The following is a 21,958-nucleotide window of genomic DNA, read 5'->3' as shown; positions in this document are numbered from 1 at the left end:
TGTGATGTGGAGTATTGTCATTGCACAGTGAATGTTACAGCAATGTGATCTGGAGTATTGTCATTATACAGTGAACGTTACAGCAGTGTGATCTGGAGTATTGTCATTGTAAAGTGACTGTTACAGCTTTGTGATGTGGAGTATTGTCATTGTACAGTGACTGTTACGGCAGTGTGATGTGGAGTAATGTCATTGTACAGTGAATGTTACAGCAGTGTGATGTGGAGTAATGTCATTGTACAGTGAATGTTACAGCAGTGTGATGTGGAGTATTGTCATTGTAAAGTGACTGTTGCAGCAGTGTGATGTGGCGTATTGTCATTATACAGTGAATGTTACAGCAGTGTGATCTGGAGTATTGTCATTGTACAGTGAATGTTACAGCAGTGTGATGTGGAGTATTGTCATTATACAGTGAATGTTACGGCAATGTGATGTGGAGTATTGTCATTGCACAGTGAATGTTACAGCAGTGTGATCTGGAGTATTGTCATTATACAGTGAATGTTACGGCAGTGTGACGTGGAGTATTGTCATTGTACCGTGACTTAGAGCAGTGTGATGTGGAGTATTGTCATTGCACAGTGAATGTTACAGCAATGTGATCTGGAGTATTGTCATTATACAGTGAATGTTACGGCAGTGTGATGTGGAGTATTGTCATTGCACCGTGACTTACAGCAGTGTGATGTGGAGCATTGTCATTGTACAGTGACTGTTACGGCAGTGTGATGTGGAGTATTGTCATTATACAGTGAATGTTACAGCAGTGTGATCTGGAGTATTGTCATTATACAGTGAATGTTACGGCAATGTGACGTGGAGTATTGTCATTGTACCGTGACTTACAGCAATGTGATCTGGAGTATTGTCATTATACAGTGAATGTTACGGCAGTGTGATGTGGAGTATTGTCATTGTAAAGTGACTGTTACAGCTTTGTGATGTGGAGTATTGTCATTATACAGTGAATGTTACAGCAGTGTGATCTGGAGTATTGTCATTGTCCAGTGACTGTTACGGCAGTGTGATGTGGAGTAATGTCATTGTACAGTGAATGTTACAGCAGTGTGATGTGGAGTATTGTCATTGTACAGTGAATGTTACAGCAGTGTGATGTGGAGTATTGTCATTGTACAGTGAACGTTACAGCAGTGTGATGTGGAGTATTGTCATTGCACAGTGAATGTTACAGCAGTGTGACGTGGAGTATTGTCATTGTACCGTGACTTACAGCAGTGTGATGTGGAGTATTGTCATTGCACAGTGAATGTTACAGCAATGTGATCTGGAGTATTGTCATTATACAGTGAATGTTACGGCAGTGTGATGTGGAGTATTGTCATTGTAAAGTGAATGTTACAGCAGTGTGATGTGGAGTATTGTCATTGTACAGTGACTGTTACGGCAGTGTGATGTGAAGTATTGTCATTATACAGTGAACGTTACAGCAGTGTGATGTGGAGTATTGTCATTGTACAGTGACTGTTACGGCAGTGTGATGTGGAGTATTGTCATTGCACAGTGAATGTTACAGCAGTGTGATGTGGAGTATTGTCATTGCACAGTGAATGTTACAGCAGTGTGATGTGGAGTATTGTCATTGTAAAGTGACTGTTACAGCTTTGTGATGTGGAGTATTGTCATTGTAAAGTGACTGTTACAGCAGTGTGATGTGGAGTATTGTCATTGTACAGTGACTGTTACAGCAGTGTGATGTGGAGTATTGCCATTGTAAAGTGACTGTTACAGCGTCATGATGTGGAGCATTGTCATTGTAAAGTGAATGTTACAGCAGTGTGATGTGGAGTATTGTCATTGTAAAGTGACTGCTACAGCAGTGTGATGTGGAGTATTGTCATTGCACAGTGAATGTTACAGCAGTGTGATGTGGAGTATTGTCATTGCACAGTGAATGTTACAGCAGTGTGATGTGGAGTATTGTCATTGTACCGTGACTTACAGCAGTGTGATGTGGAGTATTGTCATTGCACAGTGAATGTTAGAGCAGTGTGATGTGGAGTATTGTTATTGCACAGTGAATGTTACAGCAGTGTGATGTGGAGCATTGTCATTGTAAAGTGACTGTTACAGCAGTGTGATGTGGAGTATTGTCATTGTACAGTGACTGTTACAGCAGTGTGATGTGGAGTATTGTCATTGTAAAGTGACTGTTACAGCTTCATGATGTGGAGCATTGTCATTGTAAAGTGAATGTTACAGCTTTGTGATGTGGAGTATTGTCATTGCACAGTGAATGTTACAGCAGTGTGATGTGGAGCATTGTCATTGTAAAGTGACTGTTACAGCTTCATGATCTGGAGCATTGTCATTGTAAAGTGACTGTTACAGCTTCATGATGTGGAGTAATGTCATTGTACAGTGAATGTTACAGCAGTGTGATGTGGAGTATTGTCATTGTAAAGTGACTGTTACAGCAGTGTGATGTGGAGTATTGTCATTATACAGTGAATGTTACCGCGGCGTGATGTGGAGTATTGTCATTGTACAGTGACTGTTACGGCAGTGTGATGTGGAGTATTGTCATTGTAAAGTGACTGTTACAGCTCTGATGTGGAGTATTGTCATTGTAAAGTGACTGTTACAGCAGTGTGATGTGGAGCATTGTCATTGTAAAGTGAATGTTACAGCAGTGTGATGTGGAGTATTGTCATTGTTAAGTGACTGTTACAGCTTTGTGATGTGGAGTATTGTCATTGTACCGTGACTTACAGCAGTGTGATGTGGAGTATTGTCATTGCACAGTGAATGTTACAGCAGTGTGATGTGGAGTATTGTCATTGCACAGTGAATGTTACAGCAGTGTGATGTGGAGTATTGTCATTGCACAGTGAATGTTACAGCAGTGTGATGTGGAGTATTGTTATTGCACAGTGAATGTTACAGCAGTGTGATGTGGAGTATTGTCATTGCACAGTGAATGTTACAGCAGTGTGATGTGGAGTATTGTCATTGTAAAGTGAATGTTACAGCAGTGTGATCTGGAGCATTGTCATTGCACAGTGAATGTTACAGCAGTGTGATGTGGAGTATTGTTATTGCACAGTGAATGTTACAGCAGTGTGATGTGGAGTATTGTCATTGCACAGTTAATGTTACAGCAGTGTGATCTGGAGCATTGTCATTGCAAAGTGAATGTTACAGCAGTGTGATGTGGAATATTGTCATTGTAAAGTGACTGTTACAGCAGTGTGAGGTGGAGTATTGTCATTGCACAGTGAATGTTACAGCAGTGTGACCTGGAGTATTGTCATTGCACAGTGAATGTTACAGCAGTGTGATGTGGTGTATTGTCATTGTACCGTGACTTACAGCAGTGTGATGTGGATTATTGTCATTGCACAGTGAATGTTACAGCAGTGTGATGTGGAGTATTGTCATTGCACAGTGAATGTTACAGCAGTGTGATGTGGAGTATTGTCATTGCACAGTGAATGTTACAGCAGTGTGATGTGGAGTATTGTCATTGTACCGTGAGTTACAGCAGTCTGATGAGGAGTATTGTCATTGCACAGTGAATGTTACAGCAGTGTGATGTGGAGTATTGTTATTGCACAGTGAATGTTACAGCAGTGTGATGTGGAGCATTGTCATTGTAAAGTGACTGTTACAGCAGTGTGATGTGGAGTATTGTCATTGTACAGTGACTGTTACAGCAGTGTGATGTGGAGTATTGTCATTGCACAGTGAATGTTACAGCAGTGTGATGTGGAGTATTGTCATTGTAAAGTGACTGTTACAGCTTCATGATGTGGAGTATTGTCATTGCACAGTGAATGTTACAGCAGTGTGATGTGGAGCATTGTCATTGTAAAGTGACTGTTACAGCTTCATGATGTGGAGCATTGTCATTGTAAAGTGACTGTTACAGCTTCATGATGTGGAGCATTGTCATTGTAAAGTGAATGTTACAGCAGTGTGATGTGGAGTATTGTCATTGTAAAGTGACTGTTACCGCTTTGTGATGTGGAGTATTGTCATTGTAAAGTGACTGTTACCGCTTTGTGATGTGGAGTATTGTCATTGTAAAGTGACTGTTACCGCTTTGTGATGTGGAGTATTGTCATTGTAAAGTGACTGTTGCAGCAGTGTGATGTGGAGTATTGTCATTGCACAGTGACTGTTACAGCAGTGTGATGTGGAGTATTGTCATTGTAAAGTGACTGTTACAACAGTGTGATGTGGGGCATTTGTCACTCAGCTAATTTCTTATCCAAGTGCCTACCTTACCTTTTATTCTATGAGCTAGAATTTTGTTCACAAGCCGGTTGTGTTGCACTGCGTTTTGAAAATCCATATACACCATAGCAACAGTCTTTCCCTCATCAACCGTCTCTGTCTCCTCCGAAAAACCCCAGCAAGAGTTTGAAAATGTGTGGTATTAGTGACTATTGTCATGTGAGAGGAGAGTACCTTTCAGAAATGGGGGTTTATAAAATAGCTGTAGTGGATGTACCTTTAAGAAATGTGGGGTGATGTCAGAGTGTGGGTGGAGCTGGGCTGTCTGTCTGCTTTTACTTTCGTTTTGGATTTGCAGCTACAGGGCGTGTTTAGTTTTGTTTTAGATTTGGAGAAGCTGCAGTCACAGCAAGATGTGTATGAATGTTCATTTGGTGATTTTGAAGTGGTAACTGTTCTCAGTAGTGAAGTTAAACCGTGTGTCTTTCTGTAAAAAGGGTTCTTTTTGTTTTCTGGATGTTGCAAGGAAAGACCAAGGGTTACTTAGAGTACTGTATCCTTTGGGGGATTTATTGGTGTTGATCGTTGTTAAAATGTTTACTGTGGGTTTATAAAGTGTTAACTGGTTTCATAAATAAGTGTTTTAATTTAAAAGTACTGTAGATTTCTGTTGCATCACACCTGTAGAATGGGACGTGTGCTCCCCATAACCACAATCTATTAAAAGTTGTGGGTCAGGTGAACTCCATGATGCATTTTGGGGTTCTCAAAACCATTCAATAGGGTGGCATGGTGGTGCAGTGGTTAGCACTACGGCCTCACAGCGCCAGGGATCCTGATTCAATTTTGGCTTCAGGTGACTGTGTGGAGTTTGTACCTTCTCCCCCTGTCCCCCAGGGTTTTCTCCTGGTGCTCAGGTTTCCTCCCACAGTCCAAAGATGTGCAGATTAGGTGGGTTGGATGTGATCAATTGTCCCTTGGTGTCCAGGGATGTGCAGGTTAGGTTACGGGGTTGTTGGGCTTTCAGAGGGGTGGTGCAGACGTGATGGTCCAAATGGCCCCCTTCTGCACTGTAGGGATTCTATGATTCCATGAAGTCAGTCTGCTTAAGCATCCTCAATGTGAACTTTGGTGAAACCCCCTATTTAAATGCTTCCTTATTGGTCCCCGGTGGCTTTGATTAACCAGATAGCATAATTTTCTCTTCAAAACCACTTGTGGTGAGTGTGTTTGTGGAAAAAAATTTGAGGTTTTCAGAAGTGAAAAAAGGGAGGAAGAACTGAAAATGCTGGCATGAAGAAACTTCCATCTAAAAAGCAACTTTTCTGTTGTATAGCAAAGCACTTCATGTCCTACAGCCACTTTTGACATGCGGTTACTGTTAAGTGATGGGAGGAGCAATATAGACTCCTGGCACAGCTCTGGAGAGTGTATAGTGACAGAAGGATCTTGGGGTTCATGTGCCTGGATCTTTGAAGTTGGCAAGGATATGTTGAATGAGCAGTTGCCAAAATATGTAAGATCTTTGGCTTCATAATTGGAGGTAGTGAGTTTGAAAACAGCATTATAAAGCTCTGGTTGGGCCACAACTCGAATATTGCATCCAATTCTGGTCACTACACCATGGGAAGATGTGAACTTCCTGCAGAGGAAATTTATAAATTTTGTTCCAAAGTGGAGGAGTTGTAGCTACTGTAAGAGTCCTTCCGGTTTGTTCCCTGTTTATTCCCTTATTTTCTCTTTCTTTTGTTTTGCCGTTACATTTTTCCATGGATGATTGGTGGACCTATGACTTCATGGCAATGCAGCTTGTATGTGGCCTGTGCTGTTAAATTCAAGGAGAGATTGCAGCAGCAGGAGACATCAGTGATAACAGGTGGTGAATGGATATTACTCATGGAATGTTTCTCAAAGGATCGGGGTTCCATTGTAGTTTCACTTTCAATTCTGCAAGCTGGAAGGAGGAATCTAACCACCTCACTTCAGAACTATCGGTTAATTCTCACCAAAAGGCCACGGTGAGAATCTGATCATTTGGGGCAGCACGGTAGCATTGTGGATAGCACAATTGCTTCACAGCTCCAGGGTCCCAGGTTCGATTCCGGCTTGGGTCATTGTCTGTGTGGAGTCTGCACATCCTCCCCGTGTGTGCGTGGGTTTCCTCCGGGTGCTCCGGTTTCCTCCCACAGTCCAAAGATGTGCAGGTTAGGTGGATTGGCTATGATAAATTGCCCTTAGTGTCCAAAATTGCCCTTCGTGTTGGGTGGGGTTACTGGGTTATGGGGATAGGGTGGAGGTGTTGACCTTGGGTAGGATGCTCTTGCCAAGAGCCGGTGCAGACTCGATGGGCCGAATGGCCTCCTTCTGCACTGTAAATTCTATGATAACTCTCCAGAAAAGGTTGTGCAAGCTGAATCCAGAATCTGATAACTCTCTCTGCAAAAAGGCTAATGTGAAGTAGAGACCAGAGTCTGATAACTCTAAGATCATAATGATGTGAAGCCCTCAGTACCTCCTGGAAACGCTGTGAGTAAGACATACTGCTGAACTGCAAAGAAGACCGTTACAAGCCATAGGCCAGAGACTTTAAACCACACTCATTCTGTGAAGAGAGTGCACTGAAGAACTTGTCATCTGAAGCAAGGACTCTCATCTTTTGACCTTAATCCTTATTATTTTTCTCCCTTTCCTTCCCCTCTGTGTTTGTCTGCCATATGTGTGTGGGTAGAGGGTGGGGCAATTAAGGGGGAGTCGGGTGTTAAAGGACATTTAAACAACTGTATTCACTGCATATTTCATATTTGTTCTAGTTACCGATGAGCACTAATTGTGTTTAAACTTACAAACCTGGTTACTGTAATGATTGGATTGGTTTATTGTTACGTGTACCGAGGTGCATTGAAAAGTATTTTTCTGCTAGCAGCTCAAACAGATCATTTAGTACATGAAATAAAATAAAAAGAAAATACGTAACAGGGCAACACAAGGTACACAATGTGAATACATAGACACCGGCATCGGGTGAAGCATACAGGAGTGTAGTATTAATCGGGTCAGTCCATAAGAGGGTCGTTTAGGAGTCTGGTAACAGCGGGGAAGAAGCTGTTTTTGAATCGGTGTGTGTTCTCAGACTTCTGTATTTCCTGACCGATGGAAGAAGTTGAAAGAGTGAGCAAGCCTGGTGGGAGGGGTCTTTGAATATGCTGCCCGCTTTCACGGGGTGTAATCCGAGTCAATGGATGGGAGGCAGGTTCGTGTGATGGACTGGGCTGAGTTCACGACTTTCTGAAGTTTCTTGCGGTCTTGGGCCGAGCAGTTGCCATACCAGGCTGTGATGCAGCCAGTTAGGATACTTTCTATGATGCATCTGTAAAAGTTGGTAAGAGTCACTGTGGACATGCCAAATTTCCTTAGTTTCCTGAGGAAGTATAGTTTCTATTTTGCTTTCTTGGTGGTAATGTCGACGTGAGTGGACCAGGACAGAATTTTGGTGATGTGCACCCCTAGGAATTTGAAACTGCTAACCATCTCCACCTCGGCCCTGTTGATGCTGACAGGGGTGTGTACAGTACTTTGCTTCCTGAAGTCAAAGACCAGCTCTTTAGTTTTGCTGGCATTGAGGGAGAGACTGTTGTCGCTGCACCACTCCACTAGGTTCTCTATCTCCCTCCTGTATTCTGACCCGTTGTTGTTCGAGATCTGACCCCCGATGGTAGCAAACTTGTCGATGGAGTTGGAACCAGATTTTGCCACGCAGTTGTGTATGTACAGGGAGTATAGTCGGGCGCTATGTACGCAGCCTTGTGGGGCCCCAGTATCGTGGAGTTGTTGGGCAGCAAAGGGCCAAAGATATCGGAAATTTTTATAAGAATTATTGGTTAATTCACTTGTGTTGTGACTCCAGGGTCTGTGGGACTGGAATTGACCGTGCGTTAACCTAGGATGTCATAACATTTCGAGATTAGGTTAGGTAAGTTGGAGTTGTCACCTTGGAGCAGAGGTGTACAAGATTGTATAGCAGGTTTAGATAAGGTAGTCAAAAGCTGTTCCATTATGGGGCAGTGCAGTGGGTAGCACTGTTGCCTCACGGCACCGAGGTCCCAGATTTGATCCCGGTTCTGGGTCACTGTCCGTGTGGAGTTTGCACATTCTCCCCGTGTTTGCGTGGGTTTTGCCCCACAACCCAAAGGTATGCAGGGTAGGTGGATAGGCCATGCTAAATTGCCCCTTAAGTGGAAAAAAATTGGGAAATCAAAATTTATTTAAAAAAAGAGCTGGTCCACTATTTACACAGTGAGTGGCAATCACCTGGAACTTGCCGTCTGAGGGTAGTGGGAACAAGATGATGAGCCATTTTGGAAAACAATGGACATGTACTTGATGAAGAGCTTTGGGGATAAAACAAGGAGGTAGGTCTGATTGATTCCTCAACAGAGCCACATGGACTCGATGGGCCAAATAGCTTCTTTCATTCCTGTACTGACTAGTACTTTCATATGCCACATTTCCAGAAACAGGAAATCAGATGATGGACTAGTTGTTCCATTTTTGCTCCATATTGCCTTTTTGAAAAGTGCTATAGGATCTTTTTATGTCCACCAGATCAGACAGAAGGGACCCAAGTTTAACCTTTTGTTTGAAGGGCATCACCTCTGAAAATGTAGCAGTGCTTCACTGCTCCACTGAAGTGTCAGCCTGATTAAATCCTGGAGGATCTAGAGCTCCTAATGAGGCAGGAAATAAATAGCAGGGGTGGTAGAATCTTTCAAGCATAAGACCATTTGTGGATCGCTTCGAGGAGAAAAGAAACTGATGGATTTGCAATGAATCTGAGGTGGAGACATGCATAACTTTATGTAGATTTGTATTTCTTGTAGTTACAGGAAGCCCTTTCTGGTGCCAAAGCAAATGAAAAAAGATTGCTCGCAGATGTCCAATCCGTACAAGAAGAAAATGCTATGCTTAAGCAGAGCAAAAGTCAGGTGAATATACTTTGCTGATCAGAATCTAGGGACTCGTGTAGAATATCTGTAGGTCATTTACAAAGATCTTCTTTTGCGGGTTTACAGCTTCTGCAAGAGGCGGAGGGCTGGAGTGAGCGGCACAGTGAGCTTAACGAGCAGATCCGACTCTGCCAGAAAGCTCAGAGAGACCTGGAAGGAATGCTGGCTTACAAGGACAATGAAATCGAGGTAAGTCAAAACAGATAGCAACTGATCTTTTTAATGAATTTGGTATAATCGATGCATGTAATCTTCAACTCAATTTCTTCATGAGTAAAAACTAATGGACCAAAACCTGTAATGCATGATCCGATCAAGGTTGAAAAGTTGAGATTAGCTGGCGCAAGCTTGAATATTAAAATTGCAGATTATAATATGAAGCACTGAATATGAGGGAAATTAGGTTTTTGCAGTATTGAGGTTCTGGAAAAAGGTTGAGGGACGAAGTCTGCAATAAATCATTTTGGAGCATAGTTTCATGTATTCAAATGTAAGTACCCAGCTGTTCACTTTTTCTTTGGACCTCTTTCTGTCTCTCTGTGCCTGTCTGCCTCGCTCTCTGTGCCTGTCTGCCTCGCTCTCTGTGCCTGTCTGCCTCGCTCTCTGTGCCTGTCTGCCTCGCTCTCTGTGCCTGTCTGCCTCGCTCTCTGTGCCTGTCTGCCTCGCTCTCTGTGCCTGTCTGCCTCGCTCTCTGTGCCTGTCTGCCTCGCTCTCTGTGCCTGTCTGCCTCGCTCTCTGTGCCTGTCTGCCTCGCTCTCTGTGCCTGTCTGCCTCGCTCTCTGTGCCTGTCTGCCTCGCTCTCTGTGCCTGTCTGCCTCGCTCTCTGTGCCTGTCTGCCTCGCTCTCTGTGCCTGTCTGCCTCGCTCTCTGTGCCTGTCTGCCTCGCTCTCTGTGCCTGTCTGCCTCGCTCTCTGTGCCTGTCTGCCTCGCTCTCTGTGCCTGTCTGCCTCGCTCTCTGTGCCTGTCTGCCTCGCTCTCTGTGCCTGTCTGCCTCGCTCTCTGTGCCTGTCTGCCTCGCTCTCTGTGCCTGTCTGCCTCGCTCTCTGTGCCTGTCTGCCTCGCTCTCTGTGCCTGTCTGCCTCGCTCTCTGTGCCTGTCTGCCTCGCTCTCTGTGCCTGTCTGCCTCGCTCTCTGTGCCTGTCTGCCTCGCTCTCTGTGCCTGTCTGCCTCGCTCTCTGTGCCTGTCTGCCTCGCTCTCTGTGCCTGTCTGCCTCGCTCTCTGTGCCTGTCTGCCTCGCTCTCTGTGCCTGTCTGCCTCGCTCTCTGTGCCTGTCTGCCTCGCTCTCTGTGCCTGTCTGCCTCGCTCTCTGTGCCCGTCTGCCTCGCTCTCTGTGCCTGTCTGCCTCGCTCTCTGTGCCTGTCTGCCTCGCTCTCTGTGCCTGTCTGCCTCGCTCTCTGTGCCTGTCTGCCTCGCTCTCTGTGCCTGTCTGCCTCGCTCTCTGTGCCTGTCTGCCTCGCTCTCTGTGCCTGTCTGCCTCGCTCTCTGTGCCTGTCTGCCTCGCTCTCTGTGCCTGTCTGCCTCGCTCTCTGTGCCTGTCTGCCTCGCTCTCTGTGCCTGTCTGCCTCGCTCTCTGTGCCTGTCTGCCTCGCTCTCTGTGCCTGTCTGCCTCGCTCTCTGTGCCTGTCTGCCTCGCTCTCTGTGCCTGTCTGCCTCGCTCTCTGTGCCTGTCTGCCTCGCTCTCTGTGCCTGTCTGCCTCGCTCTCTGTGCCTGTCTGCCTCGCTCTCTGTGCCTGTCTGCCTCGCTCTCTGTGCCTGTCTGCCTCGCTCTCTGTGCCTGTCTGCCTCGCTCTCTGTGCCTGTCTGCCTCGCTCTCTGTGCCTGTCTGCCTCGCTCTCTGTGCCTGTCTGCCTCGCTCTCTGTGCCTGTCTGCCTCGCTCTCTGTGCCTGTCTGCCTCGCTCTCTGTGCCTGTCTGCCTCGCTCTCTGTGCCTGTCTGCCTCGCTCTATCCCCCTGGTGTGCTCCCGCCATGGCACGCACCCGTGCTCCTCCCCGTGCCCCCCCCCCCCCCCCCCCCCAAAAGTTGTAGCTCAGTCAGTAGCACTTTTGCTGAGTTAGAAGTTTGAGAGTTCAAGTTCTATCATATCAGTCTAACGCACTAGTGGGTGAACTGCACTGTTGTAATACAGTAGTGACCAGACCGGGAAATGGAATCGATGATGTGCTAACGTTTTTATCCCAGGTGGAATAGTCCAGTGATTGCTGGATGTGCGTCCATTGAGAAATATAATAAATATCAGTTTATAATTAATCTTTTAATGACTTTTTCAGAGTTACAAAGCCTGAGCTCAGTGTGGACGGGGCAAACCCCTAATCCAGCTCCTTGCCTGCTCCAAAAAACAATTCAAATTGAATCCAATTCATGGTCCTCAAGGGAGACATACCAGATCTGAGTCAAAAGGCTGAGCAGATACTACACTTGATCTTAGCCAAAAAGCCAAGAAACGATGTAAAATTAATCTTTTAAAGCCTTTTTATCTGTAATGGGAATTTTATAATTGCATTTCCAGAAGGAAATTGATGTGTGCAGCCAGTTTTTGTTAAATGTGCTTCCCAGCTGCCTTAATAAATCAAAAGTATTCGGAAATGCTGGTGTTATCAGACAAAGTATTTATTTTAATTTCATTTCACATCTTGATTGACCAAAAAGGATTGGCACAGGTATTTATTAAAACTTTGATAAATGTTCTGGTTTATCAAGATGGTGCTGAGGAATGGACTATTTCCTCCTATTTTGGGTGCCCAATATCTATTCTGAGGTTCAGTCATGTACAAGATCATTAGTTACTAAATATTGCTCCCTCTTCTGTCTAGCAATGTGCTGCAACTTCCAAGCTTAGCAGAGTTACCTTCCCCTTTCCCCACTGTTGCAATATGACTTGTGTGGAGCATTAAAGAGACGTGGATCGTTTTGGGCTATTTCTGTGCTGTAATTACTTTATAACACACTAACTACTTCCTTTAGGATAATGTTAAAAGGCATTTCACTTAGGATCCTTCAAACCAAAAGACAGCAATTTGTTTCCTTTTGGTCTGAACTTGGATCGATAAGGTGATAAATGCGTCTATAACCCACCTTTTAGGGATTTTAACCGGCACCCGTCTTGCTGTTGTTTTCTCCTGGTGATGTAACCTTTCTCATTCTTCCCCAACATCCAGGTATTGACAGACTGTGTGATGCAGCTTAGGCAGCTTGACACGGAGTCTGACATTGAAGATAATGGGTGGGGTAAAGAAGTGGATGGTGAAGTGGCTAATGGAGAGCTGCCAGGTAAAAGCAGTGATCTATTTTTACTCGAGTGTCCTGATAAAATAATGTCCTGAATTTTAGTGTGTCTTCGGGGCAGCACGGTGGCGCAGTGGTTAATATTGTTGCCTCACGGCGCCGAGGTCCCAAGTTTGATCCCGGCTTTGGGTCACTGTCCGTGTGGAGTTTGCACATTCTCCCTGTGTTTGCGTGGGTTTGGTTGGCCACGCTAAATTGCCCCTTAATTGGAAAAATGAATTGGGTACTCTAAATTTCAAAAAAAACATTTTTTTAGTGTGTCTTCAGATTTGAAAATCGGGTTTGAACAAGCCAACTCTTCACCATTCTAATATAGACTGGGATAGTAATAGTGCAAGAGGCAGAATTTCTGAATGTGTTCAGGAGATTGTTCTCAATGCGTATGTCCCAGTGAGGCAGGAAGCGTTGCTGGATCTGGTTCTAGTGAATGAGGTGGATCAGGTGTCAGTAGGGGAACATTCAGGGATAGTGAGGGGATAGTAATCATAGTATTATAAGGTTTAGGTTAGAAATGGAAATGATAAAGGTGGGTGAAAATTATAATCAAAGATTAGCAGGCAGAACTATTTGAACAAAGGGCTGCTTTTACAGAAGAGATACAGTATTGGGTACAGTCCTGGTACATTCTCCTGAATGAAACAAAGCCAGAGCTCCCTGGATGACAAAAGAAAGAGAATAAGATGAAGTAGTAAAGGAGTGTGACAAATGTTGGGTTGATCATACAAATGGAAACTAGGTTGAATATAGAAAATTCAGAGGGGAAGCAAAGAGAGTGTGAGAAGAGACTGGCAGCTAATATAAAAGAGAATCCCAAAATCTTTGTTGGCATACAGAAAGTAAAAATGATAAAAGGAAGAGTGTGATTGATTAGGGACCAAAACAGGGGATTTATGCATGGAGGCGGAGGGCATGGCTGAGATACTAAATGAATATTTTGCATTGGACGTTATCAAGAAAGGTGCTGCTGTCCATGTTATACTGAAAGGAGAGATTGTTGAGACACAGATAGTTAATAAAGGGGATGTATTAGAAAGGCTGGCTATAGTTAAAATTGTAAAGACACTAGGACTGGATGAGCTGCATAAAAGGATATGGAGGGAAGTAATGATGGAAATTATGGAGGGGCTGCCATAATCTTCCAATTTTACTTAGATACAGGGATGGTGCCCGATGACTAGAGAATTTTGGATGTTACATTCCCCTCCACCCCACACCCCGATGGTGTCAGGATAAGCCCTGCAACTACAGGTCAGGCAATTTCACCTCTACCATTGGAAAGCTTTTAGAAATGATAATCTGTAAGAAAATTAAGTCACTTGGACAAATGTAAATTAATTAAAGAAAGCCAGCACCAATTTGTTACGGGCAAATGGTATTTAGTTAACTTGATTGTGTTTTGAGGCAAGAGTTGACAGGGGTCATACATCTGAAGCGGTGTACATGGACTTTCAAAAGGTGTTTTTGTTAAAATTTAGAGTACCCAATTCTTTTTTTTCAATTAAGGGGCAATTTAGCGTGGCCAATCCACCTACCCTACATATCTTTGGGTTGTGGGAGTGAGACCCACGCAGACACGGGGAGAATGTGCAAACTCCACACGGACAGTGACCTGGGGCCGGGATTGAATCTGGGTCCTCAGCACAGTGAGGCAGCAGTGCTAACCACTAGACCACCATGCTGCCCTCAAAAGGTGTTTTTATAGTGGCTTGTCAGCAAAGCTGAAGCCCATGGAATAAAAAGGAAAATGGAGTAGTGGTGAACAGTTGTTATTCGGATTGGGGAAACTAGGTAGTGGGATTCCCAATGGGCTGGTATGAGGAACACTGCTTTTCTCCATCTGTGTTCATGTTCAAGGCATAGTTTCAAAACTTGAGGATGACAAAGCATGGAAGTATTGTGAACTACGAGGAGGCTAGTGATCGACTTAAAGGGGACGTGGGCTGGTGGAATGAGTAGATGAATTTTAATATAGAGAAATGCATAGTGAGAAGAATGAAGAGAGGCAATCTAAAATAAAATGCGCACTTCTCAAAGAGGTGCAGGACAGGGACCCAGGGGTGTATGTGCATAAATCATTGAAGGTGGCAGGCAGGTTGAGAAAGTGGTGAATAAAGCATTACTTGACTTAATAGATAGGGGACAGAATGCAAAACCAAAGTGGGTTCAGCCTCAGTTGTATTATTGTGTCCAGTTCTGGGCACCACACTGTGAACATAGAACATTACAGCGCAGTACAGGCCCTTCGGCCCTCGATGTTGCACCGACCTGTGAAGCCATTCTCAAGCCCATCTACACTATTCCCTTATCGTCCATATGTCTATCCAATGACCATTTGAATGCCCTTAGTGTTGGCGAGTCCACTACTGTTGCAGGCAGGTCATTCCACGCCCTTACTACTCTCTGAGTAAAGAACCTACCTCTGACATCTGTCCTTTATCTATCTCCCCTCAATTTAAAGCTATGTACCCTCGTGCTGGACATCACCATTCGAGGAAAAAGGCTCTCACTGTCCCTATCTAATCCTCTGATCATCTTCTTGTATGCCTCAATTAAGTCACTTCTTAACCTTCTCTCTAACGAAAACAGCCTCAAGTCCCTCAGCCTTCCCTCATAAGATCTTCCCTCCATACCAGGCAACATTCTGGTAAATCTCCTCTGCACCCTTTCCAATGCTTCCACATCCTTCTTATAATGCGGCAACCAGAATTGCACGCAGTATTCCAAATGCGGCTGCACCAGAGTTTTGTACAGCTGCAACATGACCTCATGGCTCCTAAACTCAATCCCTCGACCAATGAAACCGTGCGCCTTTTTAACAATCCTCTCAACCTGGGTGGCAACTTTCAGGGATCTATGTACATGGACACCGAGATCTCTCTGCTCATCCACACTACCAAGAATCTTACCATTAGCCCAGTACTCTGAATTCCTGTTATTCCTTCCAAAATTAATCACTTTTCTGCATTAAACTCCATTTGCCACCTCTCAGCCCTGCGCTGCAGCTTATCTATGTCCCTCTGTAACTTGTAACATCCTTCCGCACTGTCCACAACTCCACCGACTTTAGTGTCATCTGCAAATTTACTCACCCATCCTTCTACGCCCTCCTCCAGGTCATTTATAAAAATGACCAACAGCAGTGGCCCCAAAACAGATCCTTTTGGTACACCACTAGTAACTGGACTCCAATCTGAACATTTCCCATTAACCACCACCCTTTGTCTTCTTCCAGCTAGCCAATTTCTGATCCAAACTGCTAAATCACCCTGAATCCCACCTCCGTATTTTCTGCAGTAGCCTACCGTGGGGAACCTTATCAAACGCTTTACTGAAATCCATATACACCACATCAACTGCTTTACCCTCATCCACGTGTTTGGTCACCTTCTCAAAGAACTCAATAAGGTTTGTGAGGCAGGACCTACCCTTCACAAAACCGTGTTGACTATCTCTAATCAAATTATTCCTTTCCAGGTGATTATACAGGCGTTAGAGTGGGTGCAGAAAGTATTTACAATACTGGTTCCAGGGATCAACGACTTCAGCTTTTTGGCTGATTGGGGAAATTTGATTGGTGTCCCTGGTGAAGAGGTTGAGAGGAAATTTGATGGATGTGTTCAAAATCATGGGGGGAGGGGGGGCGGGCGGGGGGGGGGGGTTCTGGACAGAGGAGACCTCTGTGTTCTCTCCGTGTCTGCGTGGGTCTCACTCCCACAACCCAAAGATATGCAGGGTAGGTGAATTGGCCAGGCTAAATTGCCCCTTAATTGAAAAAAAAGAATTGGGTGCTCTAAATTTCCCATTGGTGGAAGGGAGGGGAACCAAAAGCCCAAGGAAAAGCTCTGTCTGTACAACTGTCAAAAGACATTGTGGGCTGTGACCACTATGTAACTCTAGGGTAAAGTAGTGCAGCCAACTCGTGTATGGAAATGCCTTGCATGTAACAACTGACTGTGTAAATTTGCTAATTTAAAAAAAATCTAAATTCAGGAAATGTGTTGCAGACTGTTGATATCTGAAAACAGAACTGACAAATTAGCGTTTTAGTTAAAAATCCTGTGGCAAGTTTGACAGTTTGGCTGTCAAAACAAAGATTGCCTTTCAGTCAAAAAGGTATGCCTTCAAGCCACAATTCAAGGCCTTGATTCCATAATCTAGACTGGCACTCGTACTGTCCTGAGGGAGTGCTGAATACTCCGAGGTGCCATCCCTCCAACCATCCTTTTAGGCTGAGATATCCTATGTCTGTTCTGATGGGTCAGACAGGGAATTGAAGATCCAGTGGGAAGAAGAACAGAGAGCTCCGGCTGTTCAATGATTTCAGTCAACCAGAGACACCCAAAAAACAGATGTAGTTGTTGATCTTCAACTGTTTGAGAAATCTTTCAGTGTACAAGGTGGTATTGCATTGCTTAGCTCAGTGGTTCCCAAACATTATTTTGCCACTCACAACACGATTCTAGGAGAGTGGAAAGCAGCCAAGTGTTCAAAAGATGGAAGCTGCGAGCCAGTGGATGTGGAGGTCTCTGGATGATGTAGCACGTGGGTAGAAAGCTCAATGGTACAACTTTGAGGGGAGTTCAGGAGCAGAGGGATCTTGGGGTTCAAGTGCATAATTCTCTGAAGGTGGCCAGGCAAGTTGAAACAGTTAAGAAGGCTTATAGGATCCTTGGGTTTATAAATAGAGGCATAGAGTATATTGGAGCAGAGAAGATTAAGAGGCGATCTTATTGAGGTGTTCAAAATTCTGAACAATTTTGACAGGGTAAAAAAGGATATTCCGTTTCCACTAGGTTGGTATGTCAGTGACTATGGGTCACATTTCATGATGGTCAGCAAGAGAGCTAGGAGTGAGATGAGGAGAAACTTCTTTACTCAAGAGAGTTGTTGGGGTTTGGAATGCGCTGCCTGGGGGAGTGATGGAGGTGGATTCCATAGGAGGCTACAAAAGAGAGCTGGATGTATATTTGAAAGTGGTTAATTTAGAGGGCTATGGAGATAGGGTTGGGGAATGGGACTAGCTAGGTAACTCATTTAGGAGCGGTGAAGACATGATGGGCCGAATGGCCTCACTCTGCTGTAAATAACAAATAAAGTAGAATGGGACAGCAAGCGAGTGGATAGGGAAAAGTGGTGAGTAGGAGGGTTAGGGGAAGCAGCAAGGAGGAGAATTCGAGGAGGGAAGAGGTGAATGAGGGAGGAGGAGGGTAAAGTAACAAAAAGGAGAATTGGAGGAAGGAAGTGGTGAATGGGGGAGGATAAAGTAACAAAGGCGAATTGGAGGAGGGGAAGCGTAGTTTTTAAAAGATTGAACATGCACAGTAACCACGCTACAATGAAAATGGTGGCAGCACTATTCGAGGCTTGATCCTCATTTACAAGTACTGAAACAAAAATGTGCTATTGAATGTGCTTTAAAGGGGGATACATTTGTGTTAAAACCCACCATTACATCATTGTTTTTGGGCACCACTTCCCTAGAAACATCTGCCTTCCACAGGGGTACACGTGCCCAACTTGGGAACCACTGGGCTGGCTAATAACTCCGGCACTTCAAAGTAAGTGTTTGCACACGATACAGTGAGAAGTTTGAGATAAGAGCTACTGAATGAACAATATTTTAGCCACTTCCAGTTTTACTGTTTGAAATATGTTTTCTCTTTAGATAAAAGCAAAAAGATAAAAATGAAAATTCAGCAAATGATGGATGTTTCAAGGGTAAGTTGTGGGTGTGTGTGTGTGTTTATATTTAGAATGGCAGTATTTTGTTGGGTGTATGGGAATGTCATTCTCTTTGATCTTTCTCTCAAGGTGCAGACCACCTTGAAAATCATTGAAGAAGAAAAAGACCATTTTCAAGCCAAACTAACAGATGAAATAAAAGCTAGGCATGAGCTGGAAGGTAACATTTTGTTTTTGTGTTAATGTGAAAGTTTGACCTGCAAACAATGAAAAAAAAAGAGCAGATATTGAATTTGCATAATATTTTCTCCTTTATCAGGCAGGGGGTACTGAGGCTAGTTATAATCTCACTGCTGAGATAGACTTATTCAGCAGCGAATCAAACCTGGGTTCTTTCTGTTCTGCACACAGTGTGGAGCTACAGAGTTGTTGAGAGAGCCATGTCTCTTGTTGTTGCTTTCTTGTTTTAAGGGTTGTTTCACACTGATGGAGGGAAAGCTTGCCAGTATGTGTGAAAATGCTCGAAGTTCAAGGCCCTATTTTTTAAACCAGTATTTTGGGGGATAGTTTCTATAATTCTCTCCATTTTCTGTTAGCTTTGTTAATCAGTGGAACTGTTTGTCATTCCCCGATGAGTATGGATAGATTACATGCCTATCAGCATAAAAACAACTAGTCTGTGGGAACCAGTTGCAATTGGGGGCAGCACAGTAGCATAGTGGTTAGTACTGTGGCTGGGTCCCAAGTTCGATTCCCTGCTGGGTCACTGTCTGTGCAGAGTCTGCACGTTCGCCCCGTATCTGCGTGGGTTTCCTCCCACCGTCCAAAGTCGTACAGGGTAGGTGGATTGGCCATGCTAGTGTCCAAAAAAAGGTTAGATGGGGTTATTGGGTTATGGGGATAGGATGGAAGTGAGGATTTACGTGGGTCGGTGCAGATTCGATGGGCCGAATGGCTTCCTTCTGCACTGTATGTTCTATGAGACCAATAGACTGATCACTACTGTGATGATTGTGTAATGTTGATGAAACACAATGTAATCAGCAACCTGTCATGACCCTAATTCAAGCTATGCCTGTCCATCACCCAATTGTCAGTTATAAAACTGTTTAATCTTGGGATTAAACAGGCAAAACAGTCTACAATTTTTTTTTTGTTCATGTGGGCATCGCAGACTGTGCCAGCATTTATTGCCCATAATTACCCTTAAGGGGGAAGGTAAGAGTCAACCACATTGCTGTAGGTCTGGAATCACATTTAGGCCAGACCAGGTAAATATGGCAGATTTCTTTCCCAAAAGGACATTAGTGAACCAGAGGGGTTTTTACAACAATCGACAATGGTTCCATGGTCATCATTAGACTTTTAATTTCAGATATTTTTAAAATTTAGAGTATCCTATTATTTTTTCCAATTAAGTGGCAATTTAGCGTGGTCAATCCACCTATCCGGCACATCTTTTGGGTTGTGGGGGTGAAATCCACACAGACATGGGGAGAATGTGCAAACTCCACACGGACAGTGACCCAGGGCTGGGATTCGAACCCGGGTCCTCAGCGCCGCAGTCCCAGTGCTAACCACTGCGTCACATGCCGCCCCTCAATTCCAGATATTTAATTGAGTTTAAATTCCATCACCTGCCGTGGTGAGATTCTAACCTGGGCCCCCAGATCATTATCCTGGGTTTCTGGATTACTAGTCCAGTGACAATACCATTATGTCACCGCCTTCCAATATCCACATTTGGATAATGATGGACAGCAAAGGAGCCCCTGGGCCATCCAGCTTGTTTCATATAATTGTGATATGTTATGTGTCACAATATGCACAATACAAACGTCCTCATTCTAAGCATGTAATCTCTCAGGAGAGGAGCAAAAATCAAAATTTAAATCCCCAGGCCAATTGGAGGAGGTGGGGGGAATCTTTTTTTAAAAAAACAAACTCCTTTCTGACCCCCCTGATCATTGGAGCTTGGCTCTACTCTGGCCTTGCTAAGTACTATTCATTCTGTGAAGAGGCTGGGATAATGAAAGAGAAGAACGGAAATAACTTGTCAAAAAGAACCCCACTCATTTTCATTTAACCTTCTTCACCCAGAGCAAATTAAGCAGCTTGAACACAACTCTGTAGCCACTGAAACGGAGAAGTCGAGGCTTGAGAATGAATTTAAAACCATGCAGCAGAAGCTGGAGATTCTGACCGAGCTCTACCACCAGAAGGAGATGGCCCTGCAGAAGTAAGTCTGAGTCATTCACAGGACCTTAGAGTAACCGTGAAGAATGAGAGCAAGTTAGGAATATTTTCATACCAGGCTATTTGAATGTTTGCTGTGTCAGAGAATATAATTTAAATGAGGGCTGGATAAATGTTTAAAAAGGAAGGATATAGAAGGATGCAGGGGGGTGGAATTAGATGAGTTAGCTGAAATTGAAGAGCTAGAACCCACCTGCTGAATAGTTGCTTTCTGTATTATCTCTGCACTCTTAAATCGTCATCTACAATCACCAAGGATTAAAAGTTTGAGAAGCCTTGTTTATGGGGAGTGGCAGAGCTCGTTGGCTTTCTTACCATTTCTGCCCATGAACGACCTCTGGCAATAGCCCACACAGTTCAGAGGGAGGTTTGAGAGTTCTGACCATTTAGGACTGAGATGAGGAAACATTTCTTCACTCAATGGGTAGTGAATCTGTGGAATTCTCCACCACAGAAGGCTGTGGAGACCAAATTACTGAATGAATCCAAGAAAGAGAGATTTTAGGTTTTAATGGTATCAAGGGGTATGGGGAGAAAGTGGGAATATGGCATTGAGATAGAGGATCAGCCATGATCCTACTGAATGGCGGAGCAGGCTCAAAGGGCAGAATGGCCTCCTCCTGCTCATAGTTTCTATGTTAACATGACACAGCTTCTTTTCCCCTCCGGTCTGGTTTGTTGATTACATAGCTTATCTCCCCGATTCTCGTTGCTACCCTGTCTAAGCCACTGAACTGGTCTTTCAGGGGCTCACCCTTTATCAGTAGGAGCACTAGCATAGCGTACTTGTTCGAGGATCCAGGCCTTGCCATGTTTGTCTGTCTGTGTTTTCGTTGCTGTTCGGGAGTTTTTTAAGTGCTCCTGAGCTGTTCATATAACACAGAGACATAGTCTAATGTGGAGACCTCTTTCTTTAGTTTAAAAAAAATGTCTTTATTAGTTTCAGGGGACCTCTCACCCATTGCCAGTAATCTAATTCAAAGGGGGTAAACCTGATAGAGTAATTGAGTGAGTTCCTTATAGTCCCAAAAGAAAACCCAGCCCTTCATCCCAGTTATGGGCTACTCGTCATTTGTTTTTAGGGTCTGGTGGTACCATTCAAAAGTGCCTTGTGACTGTGGTAATATACTGAGGACTTTAGCTTCTTTGTGCCCTGGTTACCCACAAGTTCCTGAACATTTAAGCTTGTGAGGCGGGGGTGGATTGACTAATGGGCCTAGTTTTAGAAGTACCAGTGAGAGAAGATTGGGAATAGGGAAAAGGATGTTCGGGAACGCTCGAGTGTTGACAGTGAACAAAGAAATGGTCACCTCCCAAAGGGCAAGAAAGAGATAAGGGCAGGGTTAAATTGTATGTATGTAAACGCATGGAGTATAGTGAATAGAATTGGGGAACTGGAAGCAGAAATTGCTCTCAGCACTTTTGACATAGTAGCATCGACAGAAACATGGTTGAATCCAGAACAGGACTGGATACTTTACGTCCCGGGCTATAATGTTTTTAGTAGAAGCAGGGTGGGTAAAAAGGGAGGAG

General features: G+C 44.2%; 1 protein-coding gene and 1 pseudogene across 2 annotated transcripts in view; one reads left to right on the top strand and one right to left on the bottom strand.

The window, feature by feature from the left end:
* Positions 1-21,958, top strand: part of mia3 (MIA SH3 domain ER export factor 3) — a 202,134-nt gene that overhangs the window by 67,532 nt on the left and 112,644 nt on the right. For both annotated transcript variants that reach the window (XM_072500262.1, XM_072500261.1), the window contains exons 13-18: positions 9,078-9,182; positions 9,270-9,392; positions 12,361-12,472; positions 18,153-18,205; positions 18,299-18,389; positions 20,270-20,408. In XM_072500262.1, coding sequence (XP_072356363.1) covers positions 9,078-9,182; positions 9,270-9,392; positions 12,361-12,472; positions 18,153-18,205; positions 18,299-18,389; positions 20,270-20,408 — 623 coding nt within the window. The remainder of the gene's footprint in view (positions 1-9,077; positions 9,183-9,269; positions 9,393-12,360; positions 12,473-18,152; positions 18,206-18,298; positions 18,390-20,269; positions 20,409-21,958) is intronic.
* On the bottom strand, positions 11,447-11,650 carry LOC140415696 (U2 spliceosomal RNA; annotated as a pseudogene).

This window comes from Scyliorhinus torazame, chromosome 4, assembly GCF_047496885.1.
Source record: "Scyliorhinus torazame isolate Kashiwa2021f chromosome 4, sScyTor2.1, whole genome shotgun sequence".
Taxonomy (NCBI): domain Eukaryota; kingdom Metazoa; phylum Chordata; class Chondrichthyes; order Carcharhiniformes; family Scyliorhinidae; genus Scyliorhinus; species Scyliorhinus torazame.
The sequence above is the reverse complement of the archived record's forward strand: the minus strand, read 5'-3'. Positions and strand labels throughout refer to the sequence as shown.